The sequence below is a fragment of the Parasteatoda tepidariorum genome, chromosome 3 (genome assembly GCF_982258835.1).
Source record: "Parasteatoda tepidariorum strain Cologne lab strain chromosome 3, Ptep-v5.0, whole genome shotgun sequence".
Lineage (NCBI taxonomy): Eukaryota > Metazoa > Arthropoda > Arachnida > Araneae > Theridiidae > Parasteatoda > Parasteatoda tepidariorum.
In genome coordinates, this window is record NC_141757.1 from 62,479,035 (window position 1) to 62,506,880 (window position 27,846).

Sequence of the window (27,846 nt, forward strand, 5' to 3'; positions counted from 1 at the left end):
TTAATATGCATTTTTAGAGTCATTAAAAATTGGAAGAAAAAAAAACTTTTTGAGGGTTGCAAATATTAGCTAGGAAGAATCGAAAATGCTTTCAAAATCTCACAATACAGGAGGGTGGATGTGATAAACAAGAAGCCGGCTTGATTGCAGGAAGAAATCGAGAGGAGTTGAATGAAGATTGTTCGAAACATCTTCAAATTTATATTATTCTAATACTAATTTAGCCTGTTTTGATGTTTATTTCATTTACTTTACTCTACTATAATTTTTCAGATTCCAATATTGTTTTTTTCTTTGCTTAAATATTAATTTGTGACTCCTAATGCATCCTTTTTTTAAAATTTTTGATCAGGATTCTAATTTTGAAAATACATATTAAAAGATTAATGAAGCAGTTTCTGTGGAGAACTCTATTTATATATATATATACTTTGAAAAACTGACATTCTTGTCTACCAGTCAACATTTAAAAAAAATGATTAAATTTTTTTGCATTAAATTAAAAAAATAACTGTGATGATGCTATTACAATACCCTCAGTTTTCAGCCTTTTGGCCTTCGCCTAAATTTATAATATTACTTTAATGATTGTGACCATGAGCCTTACTAAGCCAGTTGCCTGAATGAATGCTCACATTTGATCTCTGATTCTGCTGAAACGTGAACATTTCTTGAAATCTGATTTCCTTCTCCCCATGCTCAGGAAATAAAGAAAGGTTTTTCTCGAATATTTTAATTATTTATGTGCTACTAAATCTAACATTTATACAGTTTTAAAAATGTGAATATACTGATCATTTACCTATCAATTTTGAGATAACAACGGACACAAGTTCCCTTCAAGATGATTTTCTTCATAAGAAAGGGTGATATGGAGAAATATTGAAATAAAAGTAGATCTAGAATATGTTCTGCTTTTTCTTTGAATTCCCGAATAGATGAACATATGGAATCCTGACCAACGAATCTTGGTTCATTATGTGTAGGGGCAGAAAGCAGCCACATCACAATAACTGTGTTTTAAATAAAATTGTTATATATTGACAGAACATTTTGAAGTGATAAACATTGACAACTTTAGACAAAAAAAAATTTTCAATTTCATTTAAAAATGTATTTTTATTTAACATCACTGTTTTTTTCTTCATAAACTCTGACAAAAGCTATTTTTAGAAAAGTGGAACTTATAAAATAATATTTATCTGGTAATTGTCTTAGTTTTAGCAAATTTCTAGTCACTGTTTTCTCTAATGTATTAAAATTGTTCCCCCAATTTCGTTATTTTCGTCTGTTTGTTGCAGAATTTTTTGTTGTTATTTTCCACTTCCTCTGTTATTCATCATTCTCATCCAGGCTGAGTATGCTAGGTTAGAACTGATGTTGGAAGTTTCAGTGTTAGAGCGCATTATGCATAAGCATCTCTCTGACCAAGCTCCTGCACAATATCCACCACGTCGACCTTGTTTTCTGCAAAGTTCATTGCATTCATTCCAGTTTGTTGGGCACAGATTCCTTCTTGCTGCTTTTGTTGTTGTCAATGCTAAAAAATGAAACAATGATTTAACGTGAGAATAAAGTAAATCAATGTGAATAATGGCACAAAAATAAAAATGCTATAGTTTCTGCAGGGACGTAGGTAAGGGAGGCGTTTAATAAGCCCCTCCCCCCATTCTAAATGGCAATTTTTAATATTTTCTCGAACTACACATTAAAGAGAAAGTCTAAAAATTTTTTTTACTTCTTTTATTTGATAAAAAACAGCACTTAAAAAATCATTTTAGTGACATCGATATGAACCTCTTCCTTGTTCAAAAATATTTGTTCTTCCCTTCAAAGAAGCGATACATTGGACGATACTCAAGCATCCCTACTACAAAGTTAGCCGATTCCTTTTTACGATGAAAAAATGTTCACAGCTATAAAATACTCTGCTTTATCCATATTTATCTTGATAGCTTTGAGATGGGTTATCATTTTTAAGGGACAGTATGGCATATCTGTTTGTTTCTAATCCCCAAGAGGCCCTTCCCAATTAGACCAAATCCATAAGTCCAAAAATGTCCAAAAAGTCTAAAAACGGATGAGGTTTTCAAAAAACCTTGTCGATCTTAAAATCGATATAGTTTAGAATATGCTCGGGTGAAGCCTGAGTAGTCATACATTTAGTGCAAAGTCCAAAAGTCTTTCGTCCCTGAACATACAAGAGACACCTCAAGTGACCACTTGCAAAGCGAGAGAAACAAGTTTGCTGGCTTCTAGGTCCCTCAAAAAGCAAGGCTCCTCCAGGACGTTTTCTGAAATACCAAAAAAAAAAAAAAAAAAAAGGTACAGAGGAAAGTGTTACAGCTTCTGTTGGCCAAAAGTGATCTGGAGCACCAAAGGTAGAAGACTGATTTAGCTCCATAGTTTCACCTGCTAGCACTAGCTGGGCATAATGGCCTTCACGCCTAGGGTGGCCCTACCAGGAGCTAAGCTCCCAACGTACTTCGCCTATTTCGCCCAGTAACACGATAACTTGTTGGAATCTGGATATAAATGCCTCGCATGGAAATTTTCCTAGAATTTTAGGGGCGCCTTTTCAGGATTGAAATAAGACGTAACCAGTGAATGGAGGGTGCTCCGAGTTTTCTTAACTTATAGGCTGACTCACAAATCAACCACTTTCTCCGCATTCTGTCAGGAAACTTACTATGATGAGCTCAAATTTTGTGCAAATTTGCTGGTTGTCTTTAGAGCCTTTAGTATATCTTTTAAGTACAGTTTTATTTTAATTTTGTAGACTATTTCTTCACGTATATAATTGTATTTTTCTTTTATTCAATTTTTATTAAGAACTTTTCCCTACATTTGAATCATAAACTTATTTTTTGAAAATGATTTATTTATTTAATAATTTTTAAATAGAGTTTTTTAATCAGTTCAAAAAAAACACCTTCAAAGAGTTATATTCATTTGGATGTAAGCTTATATTTAATTCAATTGTATGCAAAGGCTAAGTAGGTAACTTAATAGGTATGTGTAAAGGCTAAACCTGGATTAGATTTGAAGTTGCAATATATTTCATAAACTAGTTCTCTCTATGGTTTTTGTAATCATCACATTGTAATATTTATTATAAGATAACTATTATAAAAAAAAAAAGGATCTTAAATTTTACAAAAGTAGTAACTTTAAACACAAAACTGCTAAAGAAAATTAAAAAGCTATTTTCGATCAACAAAGTAAAAAGCCATATATAATAATTAAAGTTGCAGGTTGACAACTGAAAATCTGCTTTGATTTAAATACTTTAACGTAATATAAAATTAAAATATTTGAGTTATATTTAAAAAATTAAAAATGAAGTTATTAAATACATAAAATGAAATAAGTTATTTTAAAGTCAGTATTATTTTCATTGAAATTGGGTTGCAAAGAAATTTTACTGTAACATTAAGTTTAAAAGTAAGATATTTTTAGTAATTTAGTTGTAACCCTACATTTTAAGCTTTTAAATTTTAGCTTAAGTAACGGCAATTGCCCGAAAGTTTTGATTTGAAGAAGCATGTGTAATGGTTGTAAGAAAAAAATTAATTAGTCACTAATGATTATTTTTTTTTTTTTTTTTTATTTCTAAAAAGGTAATCACTTTAAGAGAAGTAAAAAAGTTATTTTTTGAAAAATCCAGTGTTTCAAATTTTAAAACAATAATTCATCAATATGATCTTTTCAGGAAATTATGTATTTGGAATAAATCAAATACTTAATTTAAAAGAAAAAAAAAGAGTCTCGTACAAATCTGGTACTCACAATATATTATATTCAACCTCTTTAAAATTCTTATAAAACTTTCAAACTATCAGTTTTAAATATTTAATCTATTTAAAAATTTATAAAGCATAAGTTTAGACACCAGTTTTAAATTTAACCTCACTTCAATTTGTTAATTTTGAATTTCTGAACATGGAAAAGTTATCCATACGTGCTTGAGTTTCAGCTGTATAAACAAGAACCTTCCTCAGCGTCAAAACAAAGAATGGCAGAAAACGCTTTGCAATGAGGAAAAACTGGTTCAACCAATGAGAACAAAATATTTAAATTAAAGAAGAAAATCAGAAATAGGGAAAGCAGTGTTTAATGAACATGCAAAAGAAAACTCAAACCTATGATTGTTATTCCAATTCTTTAGGGCAATGAAAGATCGAATGTATCTTTCAAGTCAAAATTTAAGGGCTTGTTTAATTTCCACTATACAATAAAGATGGGTAAGTGTTATTTTTTTGAAATAAGTTATAAATCGACAGTGATACAATTAAGTATCAGTTACAAAAACCTGATACTTTTAGTATCAGATACATATTTTTAGATCCTTATTTAGATTTGGAATAAAAGTGGTGGTGAAAAATTACAACACCGAATTTCTAATGCTAATTAGAGTTGAAAGTTTATATTGAATGAATTTATATGCTCTTCGTGAGTTTCAATTGCAGACTTATAAATACTTTTGGTTGTAAAATAAAAGAAAAGTTGATTTAAATCTAATTCAAAATTACAAATATTTTGTTAAATTTTTTTTAACAAGTGCTTACAATTGTTAACTTTCAATGAAGTTACATAAATACATATAATAAATCCACGAATTTATGTAGGATATATATATATATATATATCACAATATATATATATATCACAATATCTCACAAGTTTAACTGAACTGAAAAATGAAATAAATGATATATTGAACAAAACATTTTAAGTTTATTTGTTTACTGATAATTTAATCAGCTGGAACAAACTAAAACTTCCTCAGCTTATAAAAAATATTTTGGAAATCAAATTGAATATTCCGAAAATCATAATAATAACGACAGTTTAAAAATAATTACAACTAATTTTACAATAAATATTTATGGAGATTATTTTATAATTTTGTAAAATAATCTAACAAATAAACAAACAAAAATAGAACATATTACGATTAATTTAAAATATTAGGTCGTAAAGTATGAAATTTGTAGGAGGCAAAAGAGGAATAAGTTGGTTGATAGCTAGCAGATAAGGGACTTTTTTTATTAATTAAATTATGCAGCTATATTTTCTCTGCACTTTTGTCATGCATGTCGCAGGGTTTTTATTTGTCCTGATTTTCCTAATACAAAATATTCTGCCCTGATTTTTAACCCTGATGCCCTGGTTCTTTCTACTTTTTTTTGTTTTTTCGAAACATAACATTTAGTCGAACATGCGCTTTTAGAATTTTTTAAATGTCTTTCACTAGAAAAGAAATAAGAAAAACTAGACTTAACAATGTCAAAACTAGTATTAAGTTTCCATTCAAAAAGTGAAATTGAAACGCATTTCAAGTAAAATCAATTTGAAAGTGGATGAATCTGCTGTTATCGGATTCGGCGGAACCAAGCTAGTACTTTCAAAATGATATCGGTAGATGCAGCGATACTTGATACATTGAAACCTCTCAGGAGCGACCACCCTCTGTTCCACAGTAAAATAGTCATTAATGGAGGTTGGCCGTTCTTAGAGGTTACTTTCATTTATACTTCCAAATGTTATTGAAAGTACAAGATTTTTCACAAGTGATTTTAATTTTACTTTGCCATTTCCTTGATGCGGTAAAGCAACTTGTGCTGGCATCAGGAAAACCAGACCGATGAATAAATTTTAGCGTCAATAAAAATGACCCCTAATTATGTGTGAAAACAAATTTACTAATTATGAATGATAGAACTATTTGAAACAAATGAGCAATTATGTTTTTGTTTAAATTTGCATTTTTTATATCACAAAAATTAGTTTGCTTTAAAAAATGAGAAGAGGTTTATTTGTTTGAGATTCTCAGTTTTTCTAAAATAACTATTTTTTATATATAATTTAACTTTCAACTCTGAAAATAAACCATTGATAGCATCGTCCTTAGTGCACGTACTCTGAATGCAGCTTGAGATTTCTGATCTCTTTTGGAGAGCGATAAAAAGAGCTCTGTAAATAAGAGTTACTCACAAATTTCTTGAATACATTTGAATCTATTTATTTGTTTAGTTATGGTATTAATATCTTATTTTTTGTTTTAATATTTTTTCGTGTTTCCTTACTTGACCTTTTCCGTACTTGGTGCTGAGGTTTGATGGTTTCTCATAAAGGTTTTCTTCAACACCAAGTCTATGAAAAAAATTCCGTGCCTCGCAAAAGTGGTCGCTACACAGAGGTGGTCTTTCCTGGAGTTTTCACTGTATTGATCTTAAACCAAAATGAATACGATTCCAAACGAATACAAGATTGTTCCAAAATGATGCCACCTAGTGCTGAGAAATTTATCACAATCGCGAGTAATAAGAATGTCTAAGAAAGCGCGTACTTATTATTTTCTTTCTCAAACATGAATTGGAAACCATTTTAAAAACCAAAATATTGGAGGATGATGATTAATGAATTGTTCATTAATGTGAAATAATCATAAACTTATCGTTAATAAGAACGGAAACTTTAATAAACTTATAGTTAATAAAACTTTAATAAACGGTTTCACTTCAAAAGTGAAAGTAGAGTGTTCTAAACAAGTGCTGTAAAGTCTACTATGTAGTTCGCCAATTTCAACTTAGTCAACTTGAATTTTAAAGAGCCACCTTGCTATTTGTCTTTCTACACATTTAAAAATGTAATTAAGTACGCGATTATCTGCATACCAGTTAATACTCGACATTTTCAGTAAAATACCCTTCTGTCATTCTCTGAAAACTTGGTTTTAACTTTCAATTACAATTTCGGTGGCTTGAATCATAATATGGTGCAAATTAGCTGCAACCTAATGTTAAATCTGACTGTATTTCGGCCAAGTTGGTCCACATTGTCGTGTAATCAAGTTGAAGAAGTACTATACGGTTCAGCTTGGCAGAACATTAAGGCTAAAGAAATTTGAACGATGATAATATACGGTTCAACACCACTCAAAATTTCTACTGGATGATCATGTAAATTATATTGCAGAAAATATTTCGATAAAAATTTTATTTGCGTAATAAAGCTATTTAATTCACCAATAATTATCTAATAGAAAAACTTACCTAATGTTAAGCAGACGATTATTAATATTTTCGGAAGCATTACTTCAGCGCCAGAAACGCCAAACACTTTCGCCAAATAACATCATTAACTGACAATAACCATTATTTCCAAATATTCTATTGTTTGAAAGAATACAAAGTTAGTGATTAACTAGAGCATTTTAGTTTAATCTAACTTCATTACGCGGAAGCATTACTTCGAATACGATTAAACGAATAATCGTTTTTATTTTTTTACAATGTGTTACCTGAGTTAGAATATTAGTTTACATTGTTGAGTTAATTATTCCCGTTAAATTACATAACACTGTATCCTTTTTTGAATCAATCGCATATAATAGTTCATTTAGTAGTTTTTATGTTGTGTTGCCTTCTTATTTAAATAATTTTTTATAATACGTATTTCTATTTTTTTTTAATGTAATCGTTATAAATATTGACTTCTATTAAAATTTATATTCTATCTACTTTAAACCACATTTCATATTTTTTAAGGCAAAGTTAGAGCAGTGTTGGTCGATTTAAGGCAAAACCAGATTTATAGGACAGGAATGCAAAATTTCTCTAATCATGTTTACTTCATAATTCTAATTTTAATCTCAGTTAATAAGATGAAGGAGCTCCTGGATCTAATTTCAGTGAAAACTTAACTTAGAAGTATACTTTGAGTAAAAAACTCTGGTATAGGCTAAATGGATAAGAAAACCGCAAAACCTCCCACGGTTAGCCTGATGGTGAAAGAAATGTTTCGTGTTCCGTTTACAATAGCTGATATTTTATGTCAGAATTGTAACATTGTTGTTAACACTACAGTATTCTTGTAAGCAATCTACAAACCAACCAGTAATAAAAGCGGTACTCGAACCTGAATCGTGGGATAAAATTCTTGAATATAAAGAGCCAATGTATATCCTATGTATCCTATCTTTGAATTATATCCTAGAATTTGGGAAAATTTCAATGTTTTATATATCTCTTATAAATTAAGAAATAAACGAAAAGTAAATAAAATTTAAATAATGGTTATGTTAAGAAAAATATCAAATGAATAAAGAAATTTAGTTATGCTTATCCGTCTCAAGTGCTTTGTCCAACCGAAGTAAATTTTGGAATAATTCTTATTCAATCTTAATACAATAAAAAGAAATTAAAATTCGCAATTTCAAATGAGTTTATTATAATTTTGTTACAATCAATTTTGGTTCGACTTTAATGATAAGGACAACTTAGAATATTTCAATTGCGCACTTGTCTGATTGCGCACTTGTCAGTAACATTGGCATTCCTTCTTGTCAGATCCGATGCAGCGTCCATTTTTAGTATACATTGTTTGGCAAAATATTGCACAAATTGTTCCTTTTGATGGACATCCGTGGGACTCGAGGTTAATTTTTGGCAAACTTCCCTGTTCTGCAATAAAATCATATTAGAATAATATAATTTCTGAATTAAAATAAACTAATAAAATCTGTACTAAAAATTAAATCTAAATAAAATCTGTACTGTGAACTTATCAGTTTAAAAAGTAATCTAAGTTTTCATGAATTAGAAACGAGTATGTACTTCGGGTATTAATTCTTTAATGTTACTGCTACTAAAATTGAAAAATATTAAATAATAATATTCTTTTAATTCAATTGATGCAAGAATAAAAAATGAACATGATTATACTTAAATTAATTTAAGATGATATTACAATGTCATAGTGAGGTTATTTAAGTTGCGGTTGAAGGTTTTAGGTCGGAATTTTTTATTCAAAAGTATCAAAGTGTATTTTTCATTGAATAGTAAAACGCTTTGAATGATTTTTTGATGCATTTTTTGGGGTGGGTGGGAGGAGATGGGTCAATTGTAGTAGAATTTATAAAGACTTTTGTTGGCATTGTTTGCATACAAAATTTTTACTAGAAACTGCCTTCAAACAAGACTTCTCAGACTAACTAAATGTTCTATGTAGGATGTTTGGTAATTGCCGTCTTTAATGTGTATTTTTTCGAAATAAAGTAAAAAAAAAATACACATTGCGAATTGCAAATTAATATTTAAGCGAGAAATAAATAAAAACTCTATCGAAATTTGACAAATCACTGCAGAAGAAAACGGAAAGAAAATTATCAAAATCAGTTTGATTGCTTAATGAAACTTGGAGGTGTTTTTTAACAATCGGGTTTCTATACTCTTTTCAGTTTTCTGTGGCATTAAGTACATCATACGCTAGGTTTTGTTAACATATTTGTCTTTACCTATCTTAAATATTAATGTGGGAGTGATTATGTGCTAATTTTTTTGACTACACATTTGTAACAAGAATTTTACAAAAATATATATTAAAAGTGATTCATTACCGAAAACCTTGTATTTTCAGCTGAACATAGCGTGTTATAATGCTTAAAAATGTGAGTGTGTTCTCAGTACGTCGTTTAACATGTTTTTCTCCTAAAATCTTCATTTATTGTTTTAAAATAAATTTATGCCGCAAAATTAATTAAAATACACAGTTTGAAGTATAAATAAAATGTTCCTTGATTTTGTTTTCGTTTTGGTTCTAGTTATCAATTACTCATTCAATTTTAAATAGTAATCTAATTTTAAATGCTTATGTACAGTGAGTTCTAGTATTTTAAATCTAACTTTACTCTTGTAATTAGACATTAAGAAAAACGAATTAACAGTCAGGAAGAATGAATTAACAGTCAGGAATGAAATCACGATGCAGGGAGATGGAATAATTTTATATGAACTAAATACTTTGGTTTGTGTTCAAAAAATAGTAAAACAATTCTAGAAGTTATATTTATTTCTTGCATTTTTAATTTTGTGGGTAGAAAAGTTTCTTTTACAGGTTGTTTCTGAAAACCATTCCTCCGATAATTAAATCTGTTTGATGTTTTTAGTCCCTCCTTCCTTAGTAGTGGATTCTTAGGTTTTAATTGCTGTTTTGTTTTCCCTTTGCTTAAATATTATTCGAAACTCCTATGTGTAGACTTTTTTTTAAACTTCGTTTGTCACAAGGATTCGAAAAATATATGTTACAGTTGATCTTTACAGAACACGTTGTAAATGGAATTTTTATTTTTTAAATTTTTATTCTACATGTTATTGATAAAATAAATTGAAGAGCTGCATTGGTGATATAAAACGCTACTTGAAATTACTAAAATTAAATGCATTCTTTTTCTGATTAAATTAAACAAAATTGATTTATGCATTGTAAAAATAACTTAATACAGGACCCTTTTATCCTTTTTAACCTAGGAGCTGATATCGTGCCCCTTCCTTTGCAACACACACACAATGTCTTTCGCACTCTTCATGGAGGAGCTAAAGCTGTCCCTCTTGAAGTATGTGAACAGTGGTTAAATGAAACGTTACCAAATTTACTTCAAGGATACAGATAAAATGATGTTTTCAATATTGATGAAATGGGCTTATATTTTACATGTCTTCCAAATAAGACTATGTTAAGGATGAAAACTGCTCAGGGGGTGAAATGAGCAAAGACCGTTTGACTGTCCTAGTTGGAGGAAATGCCCTTACTTGTTATCGGAAATACCGAAATCCCTGATGTTTCAGGAATCTAAAAACGTATCCTTTGGATTACAAGTCTAACAAAAAGTTTTAGATGACGTCAGTTTTATTTGAAGACTATGTAAGAAAATTGGATCGGAAATTCTTCGCTAAAAAAAGAAAAGTGATACTCTTTATGGCACAGCGTATAGTGATCTACCTAATTTGAAAGCAGTAAACTTGCAGTTTCTCCCGCCAAACACAACAGCAAAGGTGTAGCCAATGGACCAGGGTATCATAACGTGCTTCAAACAGTCTTATCGTAAATGGCTTGTCAGAAAAATGATCTTAAATATTGTAAGTATTTACAAGTATATTAGAAGCTATTACAAATATATATATAATCACATAAAATACATTTTTAAAGAACTATTAAAAAAGGAAAGATAGTGGTAACAAAAGACTTAGACTAAATTAAATTATTCTTCATCCACCGTAAGAAAACGATTGGCAGTCGCAGAGTATATCTCGACTCGGCGATGGTGTCATTGCTCAAAGCTCTGACAACCATAGTTTCTATTTATCCTCCGTTGGTCTTCCTACATATCTCCTGTTTCAGCTGATGATTTGATTTTCAATCGTCTTCTTGCGGTGGAGGGAGAGTTGATAGTAAAAAGTTCACTTAGTAGGATTCTTTATCAATGCTTATACCTTTTTTGTCCAAAGGCAACGCCATTAATTTTTCAGATGACTTTCTATTGGTAGAATACTTTTTGTCACCTAGAAACAAAACATCAGAAAATTCAGAAAAATTCTCTATTGTTTAATTTATATACTAATAGTTCGGTTGTAATATTAAAAATTATATGATATTAATTACTTTTTATAAACATCTGATCAAACTTATAAAAATATTGAGGGGCTTAACTTTCGGTATATATATATTAATACTACTAGATTGTCTTCCCTTGTGGGATAGCCCTTTTTTTTAATCATCTACACGAAATCTTAAAACCTAAAATAGTTTCCTTCAGAGAGTCATCGAAATAAAAGAATAACTAGGACTGGGCGGGAGGAAGGAAAATCTCATCAAGTCACAATGTTCAACTGAATGAAGAAAGTACGAGGTCAGAATAAACCTGTCAACTGAGATTTCTTAGAAATAAATAATTGACTTAATACTAAAAGCTGTAGTTTTAGAGACTATCCATGAATTGCACCCAGATAATGAATGGCTGCGCGTGCTTGCAGATGGCTCTATGGCGCTGACTGTATTAATGCTACCGCTAGGTTCCCTGTAGGCTATTCTTATTTTACACTTCTGTTGGAAGGTATAAAACAGCCTAAGAAGCGAAGATTTCAGCAATTTAAATCTGTCACAGCTACAATGTCAAACTAAAAAAAATCCACAAGCCGTCATATTATCAGATTCGAGAGCTACCTTCCTCACCATTGCTTCATCTGAGGCTCCGGCGTCAACTGATATTTTAAATAGTCATCTGGCCCTTAATGACATAATTGAAAACCATAAAGAGGTTGCATTGTGGTGGGTGTCAACGCACTGTGGACTCCAGGGAAATTAATCAGCTGATTTCCTGGCAATGAAAGCTACCAAAATTTACTCTAACGGATAAACCAATTTCTTTCTATACCACCAAGCTGTTATTTAAAAAATCTATTAGATAACTTTTGGTGTAATATAAGGGAGGCAGATAAAGTCAAGAAATAGTTTGAGGAAATTTTAAATATTCCGTTATAGCCAAGGGACAAATGTGTTGTTACTTTTCGCCTCGCTACTGGTCACGATTGCCTCTCCAAGCATGTATATCGTATAAAATTCCTTTCAAGTCCTCCCTGTCAATTGTACAACATTCGTGAAGAAATGGACCAAATCATTTGAGTCATTGCCCTGCACTGGATTCTGGAAGCTTGGTGGGAGAAATACTGGAGAGATTAATGAGATGATGACATTCACAAGAAGAACGATTTATAAACATACTGTAGTTTCAGTTTTGTTACTGTTGTCTCTGTTTCTTGTTCTAATTTTATTGTTTTCTTTTTGTCTACAGTTGTCAGGAAGTATATACACGCACATATATACATACACACACATATATACTTCCTTACAACAAATGCTTGCCGGTTTTCAGTCCTTGAAAATATTTTCGGGAATCTTTAGTGGTTGTTTCAGAATCTTTATAATTTACCTCTGTTTAATAATTAAAAAATTATAAAATTTTAAATTTTTGATTGTTTCAATTTATATTCTTACTTTTCGGGTCAGTTTACTTTTTTTCCTATTTTGTAGCTTCTACTAGACAATCTGAATTTAAATAAAAGCTATTTTTAAAATATTTAGTTGTTAATATTTAAAATTTTCAACATTTTTAAAGTTTTATTTCATTTGAGAATATATATAAACAAATATGAGTTCAAAATTTTTGAATTTTGTTTCTCCTAACATATAAAACTTTTTCGGAATACTACTACAATAAAAGAAAAAGAAAATGAAACAATATTTTGATTCACACTTCTGTTTATTATATCATATCCTTTCAGAATTCACAAATGCATATTTATAATTTTTTGAGTCTTTTCTTATGATGGATGTATGATTTTATTTATTCCACTTAAAATATCCTTATTTTCAGGAATTATTGTTTATTTTACGTATTGTACATTTTTATGCTAAACTCTTCACTATTAAACATGAGTAAATCCTTTTCGGAATCATTGCTTATTTTAAGTATTTTATATTTTTATGAACTCTTCACTATTAAAGCATGTGTAAACCTAAATATCAAAAACAATTAGGAGCAAGAAGTGAAACTTAGTTGAGTGCTCAATGTGTTAAAAATAAAATTAATCTAATTATTCATCCAACAGAGGCTTGGGTATATTTAGTGCTATGTATATTTAGTACCAAAGCTAGGGTATATTTAGTACTAAATCAAAAAATTACGCGAATAAAGCACAAATGTTTTTATGTACTTTCGTTTGTGCTTTATTCGTGCTGTTTTTATGCTTTAGTTATCTAATTTATTAAAATATCACATACATTCGCAATATTCTTTTGCAATACATGCTCCAGTGTCATCTCTGAAATAACCATTCACACAATCACAACCTGGAGTACAGGGATAGACATAATCCAAACAGATACCATGCTGGTCGCAGTTATTGCAAGGATTTATGCATTCCGATAATATTTCATTTGGAGGACAATGGTGGTTCATATCGATGTCATGATGAAAGATTTCTGAAATAAGAAAGCAGAAATAGGTGGGAAAAAATTCTGTACCCTGTGAAAAATTACCGAAGATTGTACCGGCATCCAGAATGCTGATACTTTTTACAGTATTTTTTTAAAAATTTATTTAAAATGTGTGCAATTTTTATTGTAAAATTTTACCTAACAAAAATCTGTAAAAATCTTAATTTTTAATGAGTAGGGGAGAGTGGGGTCAATTGTAACAGGGTACGATTGTAACAGTGCAAAAATTTCGAGTGTCGAGTTCTAGATTTGGTTCCTAGGTGGCGGACAAGGTGTATTTAATAAATCTACATGTACACCCCTGATTGCAACCATTTTTATGTACTTTTGAAAGAGTTACATCACAAAAGATATTTTCACGCCACGCAAGTACTTTTTTTGGTATTAGAATATTATATTGTAACAAAGTAATTTTGTTTAAGCAAATAAAAATTAGTAACCGAATATGTAAGTGGACACTTTAATTAATATTTCAATAAAAAAAACGATTAATTTTGCTAATTAACTAGCATTGTTTTTAACAAATGAAGCTGAAATGGCGTCTTGGGGACAATTGTAACAATCAGTAAAGGGACGATTGTAACAGCTGAAAATAAATAATCTTATGTTTACAAACCATTACTTAACTCTTTAAGAACCACCAATAGTTTCCTATATCATTTATATTATGTTGCATGTGCATTATTTTATTTGTCACCTTTCACAGCATAAATTAAAATTTTTAACCCCTTAAAGTTAAAAGTTTAACCCTTTAGGTTTCTGCTCATTATTATTTTTACTCCTAAAATATCACTACTATTTTGATCAATAAAAAAATATATCACAACTATGATAATATGAATAATTAACTATGCTTTAGTTGAATTTATGAACTGTTACAATTGACCCCGTAAGTGGGGACAATTGTAACAAGTGTACGACTGTCAAAAATTTTTAATAACTAATATAATAATATTTAAAATCAGGTATTTATTTTTTTTCTAGTAGAGGATAGTCTACTTTACTCGTCTGTCAATTAATACTAATAATATATTGGATTTTTTGTTAGTTAAAAATAGTTAAGTAAAAAATGTTACAATTGACCCCACTCTCCCCTACTGCTAAGAGTAACTGTAATTATTAAAATAATTACAATACTGTAAAACTCTTAATTTTTAATGAGTACTGCTAAGAGTAACTGTAATTATTAAAATAATTACAATACTGTAAAACTCTTAATTTTTACAGTAATATTTATTGTAAAACATTGAAGTTAAATAATTATTGCTGGGAAATGTATGGTGTGAAATTTTACGGTAAAAATAGATTTTGAGGTAAGAATAATTTTACGGAATATTCATCGAAGGTGACGATGCTTTTTTACCGTAATTTGTAAAATAATTTTCTTACAATGCACTTACCGCCCCACTGTGTAAGTTTATTTATTTTTATAGAAATAAGTGTTGTTTAATTAATCTTTGAACAAATCTATTGAATTGAGCACAATAAAATGACCATAAACAGGTTAATTTCACATTTATTGCTTCCAAGCAACACAACTTCAAGTTTTTTTTTTAAACTCAATTTTAATTTTTAATTGAAATTCTTTTCTATTGACGCCACTAATTTTCTATTAACTGCTTTTAATCATTGTATCCTTATTTCTCATTCACAAATTAATAAAACTTTTCTTTAAAATTGTAATTTAGATGCTGGTTAGCGATATAAACGGAGAATAAACCTTTATTTAGTAGGTATTTTAGTGCTGCTGCAAAACTTCGAGAGATTCTCAGAATTTTATTTTTGATTTTTATGCGAAACGGAAACACTGCTATTCTGTTAACAACTTTTATTTATTCTATTTCTCTTTTGCTAAAAAATAAATTTTTTACTCGCAATTCGTGATTTTCAAATTAGTTAGTGACGTAAGCAGATGATAAATTTTTTGTTATTACTTCCAAGTTAAAGCTTGGTAAATTTTTAAGAAAAAAATATGTCAAAATCATAATGGATGATTTATGGGAAAAAGTAGTGCTCAACAAAACAATGAAAAGTACACGAAATACTGTTTTAAACACTGTTGAAGATACACTGAAATAAGTAAAACTAAGTTTATACGTTTTTTTTTTATTTATAATAAGATCCATAAATTTATTTTGAAAAACACATTATTCTTACATTAATTTAAAACTCGGTAAATTTTTTTTTCATTAAAAACATCCACTGGAATAAGAAAAAAAATCAAAATTTAATTCTTTTTTTAATTTTAGAATTTAGTATGCTATAATTGGAATTTTATAGTTACCATTGATAATAATAGATAATCAGGTGTAATTGATAAATCAGGTTTCTTAAAGTTGCATGAAATAACATACAGAGTAAAAAAAAAACGTATGTTATTTCATGCAAAATTTTGTAAATTAAAAAAAAACTTACAGAAGCGTTTCGGAAACTTTACAAAAATATTGAACAAAATTTTATTTGTAACATTGATTTTAAACATACTTATATTTTATTCGGAGGTTTTTATATTCAAAGATAAATTTTTTTGACCGAATTATAAACTTTTTTTAGCGTATCCAAAATCAATATAACGCCTTACCGTTTTTTGAAGGGCTCTGCTGAACTTCTGATGGATTTATCACAATTGAATTTCGAAGTCCTAGGGAAAGAAAGGCAAATAGAATCGAGCTAATAGTTGCCATTGTATCTAATGCGCAAGTAGCTGAAGTTTATCGAATCAAGTAACTACATCTAAATGGTTTACACTTACTTGCTCGTGTTTATTTTAAAAATCACTGACCATTGCATAGTTTTATCTATGAATCTTTTTTTCTAAACATAAGTGAAAGTAGTTTGAGTGTGAGACGGTATTATTTAAAGATGATATTGATTTCGATAAATTGTAATCGATTTGATTAAATAAGTTTCTACGTTTATTTGAAATAAATATTTTGAAAATTGGTTAAGTGACGATTCTGACTCGAAAAAAAGCTTTTTAACAATAGAAATTTTTGTTTAAAATAAATAAAAACACAAGGTTTAAATTAGTTCATAATAAAACTACAGCGCTATTAATATTTTAGATTGCCTTTAATATATATTTTGTTTGATTTTTTTAAATATAAAATTAGTATATAATCAATTAAAAGTTTCAGTTCTAAGTGTATTACAATCGTTCTCTGAAGAAATGTATATATGACAATGTATTGTAATGTGTGACAGAATGTATGGCATGTAATGAAGAATGTATGAATTGGTAATGTATAATGAAAGAAAGAAGGATAGTTCAAAAAATATATTTTAGATTTTTTTTAAATAGTTGTCAGGGTCACGTGATGTAATAACACGCATTTTCTGATGTTGCGAGCTAAAAGCTTGATATTATAGATATGATCATTTTTATTTTTGTTTTGGTTTTTTGAACGATGGATGAAAAAGAATAATAAAATGGTGAATTAGTTTTTGTAGAATTTTGCGTTATTTCTTTTGTAAAAGGTTACGACTGACAAATGCGCGGGGAAACCCCAATGGATTTCGAAATAAAAGATTGGTAGTTGTTTGTTCTATGAATTTCAAGTTGTTTGATGGAAGATAGTGAGTTATTTAGATTGTCTTGAAATTGGTTTAGGAAGTGGCATTTTGTTTTGTAAGAAGGTGCAGTTTAGAAAGTAGTAGGTGAAAAATGGCATTTTTAGGAAGAGCTTTAAAAGTAGATTTGAAGTGTTTGGCGGAAGAGTTAGGAGAAACGGCAACGGAAGACATGAGAGTTACCGAATTAAAGAAGATTATATTGGCAAGTACGGAGTACGAAGAGGAGTTTGTGAAGGAAGTATTAAAAAGAATAGTTAGTGGAAGAGAAGAAATAAAGCGCCAACAAAAAGAAGATGAAATTAGGCGACAAGAATATGAAATTAAGCAACAGGAAAGGGAAGACGAATTAAAGCGGCGAGAACAGGAAAGGGAAGATGAATTAAAGAGGCGAGAACAGGAAAGGGAAGGTGAATTAAAGCGGCGAGAACAGGAAAGGGAAGATGAATTAAAGCGGCAAGAAAAGGAATATGAATTGGAGAGGTTGAAGATAGAAGCTTCATTGGTACATACTGGTACTATAGGAGAGACGAGCAGCTCTCGAAATGAAGAAACAAGAGAACATGTACCTGGTGGATTGCAAAAATTAATGCGTACTTTTGATCCAAAAGAAGGTGATATAAGTTTTTATCTAATATTGTTTGAAAGACAAGCACGAAGAGTCCATATAAAAGAAGAAGATTGGGTAACGCATCTTGTTGGATTATTGCCTCTAGAAATGGCGAATTTAATTGCAAGGGAGCCTGAAGAAAAAGCAAATGATTATAAACATGTAAAATGTATGTTATTGAAAAGGTTTAAATTGAGCCCAGAAGCATTTAAAATAAAGTTTAAGAGACATTGTAAAGCGGCTGAGAGCACTTGGCGAGATTTTGGATTTGAATTGGCGAACTATTTTAACGAATGGGTTTCGGGACTAAAAATTAATGATTTCGACAGCCTGAAACAACTTGTCATTGTCGAACAGATAAAAGAACGAGTACCTGGAGACATACAAAATCATTTTATTGATGAGTGGAGTAGAATTTGCTCAGTTGACACACTTGCTGAGAAGTTAGATGAGTACGAGAATGCAAGGAAATATAACCAAACTACTAAATTCATTGCTTCTCAACCATATAGGAACTTATACCGGGAAAAACCAAACATGGTTAGTAGAAGATATCATACATTTGGTGAAGGATATAAACATGAGCATAACAACCATGGCAGAATTGATAAGCGGAGTTCTTCCCAAAATCCAGTCACATGTTTTAATTGTGGACGAGTAGGACACTTGGCACGATTTTGTCGAGATAATAAAGAGAGGAGAAGAAACATTGAAGGCAAAGTGGCCGAGGTTCAAGTATCGGAAGGGCAAGTATCCGAAGTTAAGGTACTCAGAAATGGAAATATCGAAAGCAAAGTAGTCACTGCAAGATTTAACGGTGAAGTCATGATAGGAAACAAAAAATGTAAAGGCGTTCAACCAAAAATAGCTGCCCTTAAGAAAGTTAGAATTTCATATAATGGAAATGAATACGAAGCTGTAGTAGATTCTGGTGCACAAATAAGTGTATTTAAAAACGATATAGTGGGTAAGGAAGTGGATTACAAAGGACATATAATACTACAACCTGCGTTTGGCGAAAGTCTAAAAGCTGAGTTAAAAGAAGTGGAAATCGCTTTGGTAACGGAAGGATATATTACGCCTATAATTAAAACGATGATAGCAGCCGTCAATGGGTTAAATGCTGACATTTTGTTGGATGCTGAAACTTATGAGGCATTATTAGAACAAAAAAGAGGATACAATCCCAGTTTTACTGCTGCTATGAAGCTAAGATCAGATTCCCGAAAGGAGCAGTTATATATGAGTGCAAGTGACGGAGAAGAGCAGCAGGAGCCAACAGTAGGTGAATGCGGTGATAAAAAGAATGGAAATGAAACCGAACGATTCAAGATACAACAACAAAGTTGCGATACTCTCCAAGAAGCATGGAAATTGGGGAAGCAAAATAAAGGAGGGTATGTGATACAAAATAATATACTATGCCATGAAGAGCTGTTGGACGGGAATAGAATACAACAATTAGTAATTCCCGAAATTAGAAAAGGTAAAATACTAGAAATTGCCCACGAGTCAGTATTCGGAGCACATCTAGGAGCTCGTAAAACAATTCAAAGAATTAAATTTTCCTTTTATTGGCCAGGGATGGTCAAGGAAATTAAAGCTTATTGTAGCTCATGTCATGGGTGCCAAGGTAGAAGAGTTGTTCGTTCAGTAGACAAAATTCCGATAACACCTGTGTCACGTCCTGAACTTCCATTCCAAGTGGTGAACGTAGATCTAATTGGTCCTCTAGATCCAGTATCAGCACAAGGACATAAATATATCCTTTGTTTGATGGACCAACATTCAAGATGGCCTGAAGCAGTCCCGCTCAAATCGTTAACGGCAAGGAATACATGTGAAGCACTGCTCGAAATATTCTGTAGGACAGGAATTCCAGAAGTAATCGTGGTGGATAATGCGACAAATTTTACGGCAAGTTTAACGCAAGAGTTTTTGAAGGTTTTAGGAGCTTGTCCGCGATTTTCAACGCCATACCATCCGGAAGGGAACGGATTGATTGAAAGATGGAACCAAACTTTCAAAAATATGCTACATCACATTATTAGAGAAGTAGGAAGAAATTGGCATCGACACATACCATTTGTACTATGGGCTTATCGAGAAGTTCCAAATGCAACTACAGGAGTACCACCTTTTCTGCTAATGTACGGGAGAGAACCGAATGGCCCGTTATCTATATTGAAGTCAATTTGGGCCGGAGATATGTTTTTACCTTTGAATATGAAAGGATCAGCGGAGGAATATTTAAAAGAGTTAAAAGGAAAATTAGAAATAGCAACCGAAAAGGCAAGGTTAACAAGTGATGTGCAACAAAGTAATTATGCCAAATATTACAATAGAAGGAAAAAATACCGGGAATTTGCGCCAGGAGATCAAGTACTTGTGCTAATGCATGATTCATCCAATTCATTATATGCCAGATGGATAGGTCCAGTAAAGGTAATTAGAAGAGTGAAACCGAATTCGTATTATTTGCAAATGCCTGAAGGAAATTTAAGATTATTGCATGTTAACAAAATGAGAGAATACAAAGCGAGAATTCAAACAGTTGGAGTTGTCTATGATATTGATGATGAATTTGGTGAAATATACGAAACACCAACTCTTCCTACAGATGTGGAAAGCTATGAAGCATTGAAAGGATTAAATTTGGATTACTTACCCAAAATGCAACAAAATCAATTGAAAGATCTTTTACATAGACGCAAAACGTTGTTTTCGGGGAAGATAAGGATAGCTAAAGTTGGGAAACATGCGATAAAGCTGAAAGCTGAGGAGGATACGATGAAACCAAAAACGTATAAGATACCAGAAAACTTAAAGGGGAAAGTGGATGCACAGATCAATGAATTGCTAGCGTTAGGACTGATTGAACCGGTGGTAAGTGAGATAGCACACCCGGTAGTATGTGTTCATAAGAAAGACGGAACAATCAGGTTATGCATTGATTTCAGAAGTTTGAATGCTCTTACCGTTCCGGATGCATATCCAATGCAAAATATGATGGAGTTGAATTTCTTAGTAGGAAAGAAGAAATTCATTACTGTGCTAGATATGTTGAAGGGATATTGGGCTATACCGATGGAGAACGGCAGCAAACACCTCACAGCATTCCGAACTCACCGAGGCCAGTACCAATGGAATGTATTACCCTTTGGATTAAGAAATGCTGCTGCAACCTACCAAAGAGCTATGTCTAAAGTGGTTCAGTCCATGTCTGATTTCACTTGTGCTTATATCGATGATTTAGCAGTATTTTCTGATACGTGGGAGGAACATTTGATTCATCTTGAAGAAGTTTTTAAGAGATTGGAATATTTTAATTTCTCCGTGAACTTGAGAAAGTGCGAATTTGCTAGACAAAAGGTTAAATACTTAGGACATATTATTGGTTCAGGTAAACATGCTCCTGACAAAGAACGAATAAGAGTAATACAGAAATTAGAGGCACCCAAAACCAAAAAACAACTGAGAAGTGCTTTGGGATTATGCAACTTTTACAGGCAGTATATTCCAAACTTCGCAAAGATTGCTCTTCCACTAACAGAGCTTACTAAAAAGAAAGTTCCTAATGAGATTCCTTGGAGCGAAGAAGCTGAGAAGGCATTCAAGGAATTGAAGACGTCGCTATGTAAGATCGCAGAGTTACAAGTCCCAGACATAGAGAAACCATACTACTTGCATACGGATGCATCTCAAAATGCGGTCGGATGTTGTTTAGGTCAGTTAGATGAAGAAGGAAATATTCGTCCCATAGCTTTCGGTAGCCAGAAGCTGAATTCAACTCAACAGAAATGGTCTACAATTGAAAGGGAAGCTTATGCTATTATTTGGGCTTTGCAGAGATTTGAAACCTTACTCTGTGGTGCTAAGATTATTTTATTAACTGATCATAATCCCCTAGTATTTCTGACGAGTGCGACACCCCAAAGCCCGAGGTTGCAGAGATGGGCGTTAGCCATTCAACGCCATGATATTGAGGCAAGTCACATCAAAGGATCGAAACTTAGTAATGCAGATGCATTGTCCAGACTGTAAATATAAACTAAAATAAGACTCTGAACATTTTTTCCTATTATTATTATTAGGTGATTAAAGTAAATACCTAGTGTTAAGTTAAACCTAAGATTCAGTGAATATTTGGGTGAATGTGAAACATAGTTTGTTTATGTGTAAAGTGTGACCCTTAAATTATTTGCCATATTCGATCTTTGGATCTAATATGACTCTGGGGGGAAGGTGTCAGGGTCACGTGATGTAATAACACGCATTTTCTGATGTTGCGAGCTAAAAGCTTGATATTATAGATATGATCATTTTTATTTTTGTTTTGGTTTTTTGAACGATGGATGAAAAAGAATAATAAAATGGTGAATTAGTTTTTGTAGAATTTTGCGTTATTTCTTTTGTAAAAGGTTACGACTGACAATAGTAAAAAAAAAGAAATTTAATTTCATCCTGACTATCTTTTTATTATGACTCTGTCTCCATATTTGTTAAAACAATTTCAGTGTTCAAAGTCGAAATCATTATCATAATTTGTTGAAGTTATAATAACATTCAAAAGAGATCGAACCAAATTATCACTGGAATTAAATGATACAGAAAAAAGAAATTAGATTGTTTGACAAAATCTTAGATAAATAATTGGATAAATTATTAGATAATGAAGATTTTGATTTTCACCAAAATAATTTGAAAATGAACTCTAAAGGATTATATTTTTAAATGTTGAAGACTATTTAAAAAATTATTTTTGACGAAGTTGTTCAGCTTGTAACGTTTCAAAATTTTACGATCTGATTACTTTGTTCACCCTCTTCGAAGCAATGAACAAATAAGATATTACCTGATTGAAAACTTTATTCCTTTCAAAAAGATATAAATAGGAAATAACAGTCGACGTGTTTCAAGAGCTGCAAAAATAGGTGCCCATTTTCAAGATTCGCCAGACGTGAAGGAGAAGAAACAAAAGTGATTTGGAATATAAATCGTAAAGTTCTTAACGAAAAGAGGAAAAAATAAAAGTGAGAAATAAAACTAGAAAAACCACAGAAGCTGAAAGAAAAAATAATGAAGAACACGAAGAAACCGAGAGGGTAAAATGTCAGTCAGTGTTCTAATCAGTGTGATCTTAGCTACATCCGACAAACTAGACACGCTTTGAAATTTAGACTTAAGAAACACGATATAGTTTGTCTGCGGTAAGAACTACTCCCGCCACGAAGTTTGAGGCCGTCTGTTGCTATGGAAACAAGAATAGCGCATTTCAGGGAAGGTAGCGTTTCTTCACTCTAGGGCTAACACAGTAGAACGAAGAAAAATGTTCCCTTTCCTTCGTTGACCCGAGCCAAAATCTGTCCTAAATACTAACCCCAAACCCCTACTTGCAATAGTTATACTTTGTAACCATGGTCACGGCCACGGATCAAGACGAATGGCTAAGGGAGTTCTCACTTTAGATAAACTATAGATATGTTCGTTATAAAAATAGGATAGATCATCAATAGCTGCATATTGTTTGAATCTAGGGTATAAAATCAATATCGACAATGCCAAAATTATCTCCCCCCCCCAGTCACATGAGCTCATCTTGATGCCCCGAAATCTTGTTTTATTCACATGAATGCTGATTCCCTTGTTAACGACATTAATTCCTCACCATTAGGTCGTGGAAATGCATTATATAAATTAAGTTGCCCCTTTCTGCCACTGTGATTTTTCCTCATCTGTTATACATCGTTTTTTCTTCTCTCGGATACTGTGGTTTTTCTAGTTTTGTCTTTACCTTTATTTTACTCTTTTTCGGTGGCAACTTTACGCTTTATATTTCAAAACACTTTTGTTTCTTCTCATTCACGTCTGGCAAGTCTTGAAAATGGGCGCCTATTTTTGGAGCGCTTGAATCATGTCGACTGTTATTTACTTCAGTTTCTTTGGATTACTTATTTACAAGTATCATAAAGTAATCTGCGATGCTTTAAAGTTAGAATTCTCCTAGATAGTAGGCAACAATAATTCACGGAAAACGAGCACGTTTTTTCCATAAGTAAAATTGTATGAAAATAATAATTTCGAAATAAAAATTTTCGAAATTATTCCTCCCTGTTCAAGAGACATCTTATATTCCTCAAGTATAAGTTTTTATTTTTTAAAATCCGTCTTGTCTCCGGTCTTTCGGTCATTAGATGACGAACACAGTCCTATAAAGTAAAGATCAATAACAAATGCGCATATTTCAAATGTGGGGTGACACTGTTGCACTGTGCACTCGCATACAGAAAATCTTTTTTAAAAAGAAACCGATTGGCCGGGTCCTTGAATCTGTGTTTTTGTTAATTCCTTCCTGTGCTGTGATTTATCTGATGCATATAGCGTTTTTGCTTTTCCCCGCTTAAATATTAATTTGCGACTCCCCCAATGATTCAACTTTTTTGTTTCCATTTACAATGAGAACTCTTAAAATATATATTAAATGTGGTCTTTAAGGCACACCCTGTATATCATTCCATGCAAAGTCAAATTATAAAATATTTGTTTTCTGTGTAAGTATTTACCTAATTTAAAAATAATAAAAAAAGTTTTTTTTCTTTCTAGAACATACGAAGTTCTTTTTAACTGCATTAAACACCATTTACCTAACCCAGGGTTTCTTAACCTGTGGTTCATGGACCCTTTAGGGGTCCATGGGTCATATTTTGGGGGTCCGCCGACTACTTTTAATTTTTAAAACGATTGGATCAATAATATTTAAATAATATTGATCTTTTTTTTTCTTTCTAAAAGGTGAAAATAGATACATATTTGAAACTAGGTGATTGAGGTACCCCAAATTCAGTGCGGACTACACACAGCCCTCTAATATCCCTGTCATATTTTCAACATCCTCCACCAACCGGCTTTCAGTTTGCACCATCAGGGACAACCCCCTGATTACGTCCGATGTGCTATTTTTATAATCCTCTATCAACCCCTCATTTTTCGTGAGCCGTCCCTTTGCCCTTTCCCAATAGAGACCTCTTGGATATGCCAGTGATCCTCCACAATATGAGGAAAGGAACAGTTTCAAACCATATAAAAATTTACAATTTTTAAAAACACAAAGTAGCCTTCGAATTTCATTTCAATTGAAAATAAAATAGATGATGGTTCTTGCAATAATGTTTTTACAGGGGGTGGTCTCTGACTTCTTAAAATTTCTTAAAAGGGGTCTATTATACCAGAAAGGTTAAGAAACACTGACCTAACCTCAATTTTTCCAGTGAGGATATTACTAACAAACAACAAAAAATTACCGATAAGCAAATTTTTACTTTTTTTCGCTTTTAATTAACTTTATTTTTTGCTTTAAAGCAATATATATATTATTGTTTAAATACATTTAAATTAAAATACATGATCAGTTTATTATTAAAGATAAATAACACTTAAGTTTCTTTTAGCATTTATATAGCCAGTATTAAATTTTTTAAATCACACTCATACAGCCGCATTAGAAATTTATGAATTACAGTTACAAGCATTTTTTAATAATTAAAATGTGGCAACAGACACAAATTCATATGATATAGAAAGCCAAAATTCTCCCATATATTATCGTTACTTATGATATCAATATTCAATGCAATGCCATTTCATATTAATAAATATTAGATTTGAACGAAGTTAATAAAAATTTCTTAATTTATATTTCACTTTTTAATTTAAAATGTATGTTGCGAGATCTATTTTTTACCCGATTTTATAATTTCATAAAAAAAAATAAAGAATGAAATCACTATTTAATCATATTCTAACAGGTCACAGTTTGATGGCCACATTCGGTACATAGGACTTGTTTGTTTTTATTAATTTGATTATTAAATTAAAATAGTGGGAAATTCCCTTTCATTATTACAAAAGCTGAAATGTGACTCTGATAATAAACTGAACGTCTGATAATATCTTTATCAGCAAGTTTTTACACAACTGTATCGTCTGATATCGGTAACAGGGTTTCTTTATTTGTAGAATGAAAAATACACTTGTAAAAATGGCGTAAGTCAGTTTAGCTTTGCGATTTGATATATTAAATTGAGACAAAAAAAATATTTCTTTTCAGTGATTTATTTTAGCAACAACTCACGTATTGCCACACTGATGGTTCCAAACAAATAATTTAAGAACTGAACCAAAACTGAACCCAATTGTTAAAATGACAGGTAAGGAACATTTAAAACTACTTCGTCATAACTTTAAAATCGTTATCAGAAAAAAAGAGACATTAATAAATCAAAAAATTACAAATTTCTATCTTGGTCAAAATGGCTTTCATAAAATTATTTAAATGATGAAATTACAGAATGTTTTGCAAATGCAAGTTTTATAAGTATAAAAATCTTTTTTGTTGGATAAATAAAATGTAGGCAATCCTATTTAAAGCATTCTAGGCACTAAATTTAATTCTTTTATTTACGTCATTCATTTATCATTCATTTTATTTTATTTTATCCATATTCATTATTTCATTTTATTACAGTTTTTTCATTTTATTTTTATACATTTTATAAAAAAATTTACAGTTAAAATTAATCTAAAAAATTAAATAAAAGTTATAGACTAATTTTGATGCAGACAAAATATAGTTTTTAAATTACTATTTCATATATCGTATTAATGGAATCAATTAACATAGGTTAATTAAGAGAAATTTTATTGCTATTGCTGAAAAAGTATTTAAATAGTATGTCCAAGCGCAATCTAACAACTTCTTTATACTATAGTCTCTGCAGCTAAAAACTCTGTTATTCGATATCGTATTTGTGATTAATATTTATTGCTAATAATATTATACTTAATAATTTATTATGTACTCATTTACTTTTTTGTTTTGATTCTTACTTGTAATGAGTATGTTAAATAAGCAGGCTAGATTAATTCCTATTAATAAAAACAAAATAGCGTGTAAAGAACCAGAAAAAAGGAACTAATTAATGAAATTCTCCTTATTGTTCTTATTAATTCAAACTCCACAATTCATACACTATTCTTGTAAAACATAATTCATAAAATATTTGCCTTTATTCATTCACTTGTTAAATTCAAGTATCAAAAGAAAAAGAACATTAAAATTACTTTTACTAAAGAGGGAACCAGTTTGAAATTTTTTTTTTAAAACAGTGGATCGGATTCTTATAATTATTGTTATTGACTATACAATAAATAAAGACATATCCTTAATGCAAGCATTTATATATATATATATATATATAAGTTCAAAATGAAGAAAAAAACAAAGAAAAATTATAGACATAGGAAAAAAAGGGGGTGGGAAATAATAAGTAAAAAAATAACGAACAACATGTTATTAAAAAAAAAAAAAAAAAAAATTAATTGTTAATTAAAAAACCGGAAAAAAAGCCGGAAAAAAAGATATAATCTTTTCTTCAGCCCACACGATTATATCCGCAAAACAGAGTGCTTTCTGATATTGTATCAATAAAGCCAAAGCAAAATTTATTAATACAATAGTGTGTGTGAAATGATACTTATTGTTTCTTTTTTAACTTTCTTAGTGTTTTCTTGTATTTATTTATTTATTTATATATATATATATTTATATATATTATATATATATATATATATATATATATATATATATATATATATATATATATATATATATATATATATATATATATATATATATATATATATATATATATATATATATATATATATATATATATATATATATATATATATATATATATATATATAATAAATATATATATATATATATATATATATATATATATATATATATATATATATATATATAT

General features: G+C 30.4%; 3 protein-coding genes across 8 annotated transcripts in view; 1 reads left to right on the forward strand and 2 right to left on the reverse strand.

Annotated features, from left to right (window-relative positions):
- Nucleotides 1–1,105: 1,105 nt before the first annotated feature.
- Nucleotides 1,106–7,282, reverse strand: LOC147813842 (uncharacterized). 2 transcript variants are annotated; one of them, XM_087159453.1, is made up of 2 exons: nucleotides 7,059–7,282; nucleotides 1,106–1,540 (listed from the first exon to the last, which is right to left on the reverse strand). In XM_087159453.1, exons 1-2 carry the CDS (start codon nucleotides 7,096–7,098, stop codon nucleotides 1,314–1,316), a joined length of 267 nt encoding a protein of 88 aa, XP_087015579.1. In that variant the 5' UTR covers nucleotides 7,099–7,282; the 3' UTR covers nucleotides 1,106–1,313. The 2 variants fall into 2 exon arrangements, 1 of the variants encoding a protein (XP_087015579.1); XR_015432584.1 differs by lacking the exon at nucleotides 7,059–7,282 and adding an exon at nucleotides 3,790–4,017 and having other exon boundaries at nucleotides 1,403–1,540.
- The window catches only part of LOC107438013 (BTB/POZ domain-containing protein 6), a 63,379-nt gene continuing 39,644 nt past the window's right edge, over nucleotides 4,112–27,846 (forward strand). For 2 of the 5 annotated variants that reach the window (XM_016050172.5, XM_016050171.5), the window contains exon 1: nucleotides 25,993–26,226. In XM_016050172.5, the coding sequence (XP_015905658.3) occupies nucleotides 26,220–26,226 (7 nt within the window). In that variant the 5' untranslated portion in view covers nucleotides 25,993–26,219. Of the gene's footprint in view, nucleotides 4,245–25,989; nucleotides 26,227–27,846 lie in introns of those variants that run through there. The other 3 variants (XM_071180376.2, XM_016050170.5, XM_087159452.1) reach the window with 3 other exon arrangements.
- On the reverse strand, nucleotides 8,212–16,600 carry LOC107438004 (uncharacterized). The gene is made up of 4 exons (XM_043040828.3): nucleotides 16,421–16,600; nucleotides 13,624–13,824; nucleotides 11,277–11,345; nucleotides 8,212–8,468 (listed from the first exon to the last, which is right to left on the reverse strand). Exons 1-4 carry the CDS (start codon nucleotides 16,521–16,523, stop codon nucleotides 8,326–8,328), a joined length of 516 nt encoding a protein of 171 aa, XP_042896762.2. The 5' UTR covers nucleotides 16,524–16,600; the 3' UTR covers nucleotides 8,212–8,325.